Genomic DNA, 6725 nt, shown 5'->3' on the forward strand with positions numbered 1-6725 from the left:
TCCTACTTATTCGTTCCTTAATTTCCTGTGCAAAAACCAACATTTAAACACCTAATCAAAGCAGCGAAAAGCGCTTTTGCTCTATTAGTCTATTCATTGCTCCGATCATTCATTGCTCTATTAGTCTATTGCTCCGAATAGTCTATTCATTTCTTGTACGTCGCCCTCTCTCTGTTTAACACGCTAACTTCGAAATTGAATTTTTCGGCCTCGTGCGCAGTTGCGTGCAGCTCAACGAACCTAAAAAGTGCCGACAGCCTGAGAGCGTATCTTCAATCAAGCATTGGGAAATGATTAAAAATCTACTGGATTAACCGGCTAACCAATTTCGGTTTAACGTCTTTGGCGATTTCAAGGAACAGCTTGAACTTGATATGTTTACTTCTTCAACCTTAAACTGTATGTTGTCTCACCTCTGCTTATTTTCATCGGATTTCTTTCACTGCACGTTACATTCTGAGCAAACTTGTCCTTTTTCAGATTGTTTGCAAAAATTGCAGCACTTTAGGAAGCTCCGCCCATTGTGCCAAATAAGGCACAAGCTCCGGCGTTGGAATAACTCCACATGTGACACAAAAATAGGACTAGGGGATTTTTGGTTTGGCATGTAGCGTTTGAAGTATTTTTTTCAATTTTTATTAATATTTATTAGGTTTTCATCACACTTGATCTTCTTTCTTGAAATGATGAAAAATATTCTTTGTTAATTAATGGCAACCCCGCTGGAGGCCTTTTGATTCCGGTGTTGGCCGAGATGGGTGAGAGCAGTGTTTTTGTTGTTGAATTACCCCGGTTTGTGTTCATTAGATGAATGCTGACCGTAATCAGGTCGATGAAATTTTGCTCTACCGACAGAGAAGCTGCCCATTGCGGTTGATTTTTGTTTTTTCACAAAATCGGGCTGTTTCGGGGCGTTGTGAGGCTGTGGCGCGATTCGGTAGCTTGGACGGCACCTGACTGAGCCGCGATTTTTAAAGGCAGTTGCTGTGGATGTTGTTAGATACCTTGATGCCTTGGTAGTGTAGATGGGCTTCGAGGCAAAACTTGCACCACTCTTGTTCACTGGAGCTGGTCATGGCTGGCTTCTGCTGATCGTTTGCCAGTCTGCCAAGCATGCATCCATCGCACTTCACACATTTGGGACATTACTATGCTGAATGCTGTGCTCATTTGTGCTTTACTGAGCAAGGGAATATTGTGCAAAAGTAGTTTCTAGAAAGTATGTTTTCAGGGTGTTCTTACCTCTCATTAGCTATGCAGCATCAGAATTCCTGAGATACATGGCTATCTATGTGCTCAAGTTGGTAGTGACCTGGCACAAAGTACTGAGTTTGGATTCACAGTGTATATCCAAATATTGCAGAAAAGTTGTAGGTATGACACATGTGTTGTGCAGCATGGTTATTTCAGGGTCTGCCTCACTGATTCTAGTCACCTGTTTATGCACAGATAGATTCGCAGGGATGATACTGTATGATTTTTTATGAGTGGCATGTTGTCCTATTCACCATGCAATGCTTTATGGCCCAAGACTTGATCATGATACAAATAGACACCTGGCTCAGTAAATAAGACCATTCCATGGTGATTTGTGCTATGCAGTGTTGGCATTTATTTTTATTTGCATGTAAGATCATGTAATTTCCCTTTGTTATGATTATTGTTGATGTCTTACTGTAAAGATGTCTTAAAACCAGTTTTGTCCCATCAGGTTATTTTGAATGGTGATTGTTGTGTTGCTTGCCCAATATTTTTAGGGGATCTGCAAGCTCCATAGCAAGTACCTGTAACAGGATTTCCCATACAACAGTGGCAAACATAAACCTGACACCAACCTGTATTACCAATTTTTATGATGTTCAGAACCTAAAATTTCTTCAAGCTGCTTATGCAATGGAATCACTGCAATCTGCATTATATTATGCTTGTATTGATGCCCATCATTGACTGGGAACCATCCTTGCATCAAAGTTGGAATTTCTAATTGATTAGGTGGTCATTGATTGGTGGACATAGCAGGAAAGCATGACATTTAGTTTTAAAAAAAACTTGTGTGCTCATATCAAAGCTCATTGAGTGAAGCATCTACCTCTAGATTGAATCACAAATGGTAGGATTGGCTGGAGTTTTTCAGGCAATTGCTATTTGCTCTTGGCTGTGGTGAGCTATGGCCAGTGGTAGTGGCTGCTGTAAATGTTTTGCGTGAATTGAGAGCGATGATGTGCTGTGCTGAGCATCGCAGAATGTTGTACATTCAGCTACAGTGTGTGGGTGTGGGTGTGGTACAGTGTCTTAAGTAAGCACAAGCTGTCATATCATGTGCCCATTGTTTGTCCCATGTTCTGACAGAAACAGTGTAGGTTTGTTAACAAATAACACATCCTAGCTGACAGACTTTATGTGTTGGGTTGATGTCTTCAAATGCTACAGTCTTGTGGAGCTGTGTGTTTGAATGCCATCCATATTTTGAGCTAGCACCAGGGGCATTGATACAGTACTTAAATTGTTTAGTGTCAGCTCCATTGGGAAGGGCTATGCTGAGAGAGCTCAGCATTTTAGTCTTAATATGTAAGCAGTAGGCTACCTGTTTGACAAGGGTAGATTGGTTTTATTTGTTCCACTGCTCTTAATTCCTACATGTTTGCCCAGCAAATGCGGTTCTGATGGGAAACACTATGTGGGGGGCAGAGGAATGCTAGCTGATATGTGTGGAGACATTTTTCATTGTCTGTTCATTGTCACACGGATGTTCAAGGTTCTTGATCTTTGTTTCAGGTATCACTCGTAACAATTTGCATAAACGTCGAAAGACTGGGGGGAAACGCCCTGTCACCAGAAAGAAGAGGAAGTATGAGTTGGGACGGCCTGCATCTAACACCAAGGTTAGTGTGGGCCTGGTGTGATGTGGGGTTTGAAATGCAGTGTACTTGAACCAGTTCAGTGGAACTTCCTTAACCTGAATGAAATATTTGTCTGTAAGTCATGTGGAAAGACAAAATTCAAGTTTGTTGCACTAGGGTTCCCTTCATCACATATCCTGCTTAAGGGCAGTGACAAGTTCACTTGCTATTGACTTTATTTGTGATGAGCAACATCAAAGATCTTGATAAGGGTTTTGTTGTAGCAGTATTGTTTGTGAATGTTGGGGAAGCAACAGTAATCAAGTGGCAAGGGATGATTTTGAAGTGGCATATTGTGTGGAAACATCCTGCTTCTTCCTGCCACAGTTTGCATGCTGTGGATCACAGCTATGTAAAGCTTTTTCACTGTTCACTGTTCCCTTAGAATGTAATTGTAATTGGTTCCCATTGTGAACTCCAGGGAAGGAATGTGTTGCTTTTCGGAGTTTTAAAATTTAGTCTGTATCATTGCTTCTTCTTTTCTAGCTGGGTGCAAAGCGCATCCACACGGTGCGCACACGCGGTGGCAACGTGAAATATCGGGCCTTGCGCCTGGACCACGGCAACTTTGCCTGGGGCTCCGAATCATGCACCCGCAAGACCCGCATCATTGACTGTGTCTACAACTGCACAAACAATGAGCTGGTGCGCACCAAGACCCTGGTGAAGGGCACCATCATCATGGTGGATGCGGGACCCTTCCGTCAGTGGTACGAGTCACACTACGCACTTCCTCTCGGCCGGAAAAAGGGCCAGAAGTTGGTGAGTACTCCGTCGTTAGTATTGACACCACCTTGGGTCATTCTGCTTGTGTTGATGTTTTCATTGTGGTAGATTGTTTGATGGCTGCCATGCTGTTGCCATGTCACAATGTAATGCCACAAATGGGGCAGTGGTAAGTTGCCAAAAGTCTGTACAGGGCAGCCCATTTCATACCTGGCCATGCAACAAGGCTGTCATGCTAAGACATTTTATTTCTTGGAAACCTAGCTTGCACCCATATTGAGCTCTGGGTAGCTCTTTTATTTGCTGTTTTCCAAGACAATAGATCTTGCAGGCAGATCAAGATCAAGAGATCTTGTCACGGCTTATGTGTTTGTAACTGGCTCAATATTGAACCCCACTAGGGGAGGTCAAGAGCTGATTTTGCCCTGAAAATTGGAAAATGTTTCATCTCTTCATGCAGTCATTTACTAAACCACACCATATAAAAGTGTGAAGTTGACACAAATCCCTGACACAGGCCCATGTCCAATTTTAAACATTGATATATCAGTATACACACTGACCACATCATTGGTCTGGGCTTTTGTGTTCTGAACATATCTGCCATCCAAAGGCAAAAAGGCCAAAGGGTTCATGTAACATTTAAGCCCTTTTAACTTTGGATGGGATACTTGAGGGTGTAGGACTCCGCTGATAAAGCGATGTAGTCCCCGCCGCTTGTCATCGCACACTCGTCTATTGCGGAACGTCGCTCACGTAGTCTGTCCTTTGCCATCGCAGCACATCACCTTGTAGTTTTGATACGAAAACATTGTTATTCAGTAAGTAGAGATGTTAGACATATGTTTGTAGAATCAACATGTATCATGAATTCTCAGAGGAGTTGAAAATATGGGTGCAGGTGTGTATCATGCTGAAGAAATGTCAGGACAAATTTAGGGAGTGACGTCGCCCATTCCCTCTCCCCCCCCCCCCCCTCCCATATTCTTCAGAGGGAGGGTTAAATATCGTAGCCCACATCAAGTGGATTATTTGCGCGAATAATCAACATATTAAAACTTCGATGTCCCGCCGCTATCAGACTCCTGAGGAGGATGCTGTCCTGAACGCCAAGCGGTCGGCGAAGACTGAGAAGAAGTACCAGGAGCGGCAGAAGGCTGGCAAGGTAGACCCGTCGCTGGAGGAGCAGTTCCACACGGGCCGCCTGTACGCCCGCATCGCCAGCCGGCCCGGACAGTGCGGCCGCTGCGACGGTTACATCCTGGAGGGACGGGAGCTCGAGTTCTACTCCAAGAAAGTGCGGGCCCGAAAGTAGAACCTGTCAGCGACAACGGAAAAAATATACCTGGAAATGGGCGATTCAGAGTCGTTTCATTGATATATACATCTGGGTTTGGGATGGGACACTTTGAAAAGAGGGTACCGTGGCCTAAGGTGAGATAATTGTTTCGACGCCTGTATTCTGGAGAAGCTAGCCTGTGTGTAGGAAAACTGGTGAGCTCACTGTTGGAAATGATGTCAATTTTTGTTACATGAATTTCACGGCCTATGTTCCCTTGAGTACCAATTATTATTATGCTATGGCCATGTGTGGCGGTTCCTGTGTCGCGATGGCGTGGATTACTTTGGCTCCAATCCTGCGTTCACCTTGTAGTTTGGAGCCTTTTTTAGATAACTAAAGTGCTCGCCTTTGCCACGGATGTTGGCGTGAGCATGGTGTATAGCCGTTCCACGGTGATAATGCATGGATGAACATATGCTCTGCAACTGATAATTTGGCCAACATTGCAAGGCGCCTGGCTTTCGGACACCATTGTCCACGAATTGGATGCATACCGAAGTAGGAGAGGTCCCAGGGAAACAGTGTGGTAGATCACCATGCTCTGTTGTGAGCGTGGTGGATGTGTGCTGGTGCCGGCTGTCTGTTTCACCAGGTGGAGTGGGTGGAGCGGCCGTGCGTCCTCGGTGTCGAGTTCTGCGAAGGTCGTGGCTGGTCCTTCGATGGCTGCTCTACTCAGCATTCAAATGGTGAGCAAGGGTTTAGGATGCTAACTGCTTCAGCTATTGTGAAATGATGCTTTCATGTGTGCCAACTGATTCTAATGACTCCCAGACATCTCAACTGACTTGTGTCAGAGAAAATGCCATCTGATCATGTTGTTTCAAGCAAATTGGTTTCCTTGGCTTCTGAGCTGCCTTGGCCCCAGTGATCCATGCATTGAATGTGTTCATATAATTTGATTTTTTATGTTTGTCTCACTTATTTGTGTGCATGGCATGTCCAAATCGGACCATTCAGAATGAAGACATTGTCCAAATTTTCCATTCAATAAATGGGTTGTTACAATTGTCATGGCACAACAGGAACAGCCTCAACATGAGCAGTATGGCACATTTGTACTCTGCCTGGTGTGCCACAACCAACAATTTGCAATTGTTTGTGCTGGAGTGGGGGGGGGGGGGGGGTTGAAACTGCTTATTGTCGTTCTCACGGTTCGCCGATTCCCAGTGACATACCGTACCCATCTGCAACGTGTTTAGCCCACGCAAAGGTTCTTAAGTACTGTGCGTTTGGTTTCAGACGTCCCTTGGCGCGATTGCGGCATATTTTCGTGTGATCGCCGAACCTGAACGGAATCTACGGCCGCATACCATTGAAGGCAAGCATACCGAGCTAGAACGTATTTTTGTGAGCCGTTTGCGTGGTTATCTTGTATCTATCTTGACGTATCTCCGAAGCTCTGCGTGCAAAGACAAAACCACATGTCCCTATGTCAACATTGGAAAACGACGTGCACCATGGTGTCTTGAAGTGGGACGTATCTATTCCTCCCATTGTACCAGATGTATTGTTTTCCCCTCAGAAAAGCTGATGTGGCTTTATTTTGTATGTAGGCTGTTTCACCATCAGCCGCTGGCATGCCTTCGAACCGTTAGTTTGCGTGCGAACTGCAATAGTGCTCTTGTAAATGATGCTTTCATGCGTGTCATCTGATTTCCGATGATCGACGCCTAACATAAACTGACCTGAACTAGCTTCACTTTTGTCAACTATTTTTTCGAACTTCTGACAATCATTTGTTTGCAGGCACTGCCTCC

At 44.6% G+C, this 6725-nt stretch overlaps 1 protein-coding gene across 1 annotated transcript; it reads left to right on the forward strand.

Moving 5' to 3' along the window:
• Positions 1 to 708: 708 nt before the first annotated feature.
• LOC119103940 (40S ribosomal protein S8) lies at positions 709 to 4989 on the forward strand. The gene is made up of 4 exons (XM_037227642.1): positions 709 to 758; positions 2776 to 2882; positions 3387 to 3662; positions 4708 to 4989. Exons 1-4 carry the CDS (start codon positions 755 to 757, stop codon positions 4939 to 4941), a joined length of 621 nt encoding a protein of 206 aa, XP_037083537.1. The 5' UTR covers positions 709 to 754; the 3' UTR covers positions 4942 to 4989.
• The last annotated feature ends 1736 nt before the right edge of the window (positions 4990 to 6725 follow it).

The sequence above is a fragment of the Pollicipes pollicipes genome, unplaced genomic scaffold, assembly GCF_011947565.3.
Source record: "Pollicipes pollicipes isolate AB1234 unplaced genomic scaffold, Ppol_2.1 Scaffold_5724;HRSCAF=6776_pilon_pilon_pilon, whole genome shotgun sequence".
In the NCBI taxonomy this organism is placed as follows: domain Eukaryota; kingdom Metazoa; phylum Arthropoda; class Thecostraca; order Pollicipedomorpha; family Pollicipedidae; genus Pollicipes; species Pollicipes pollicipes.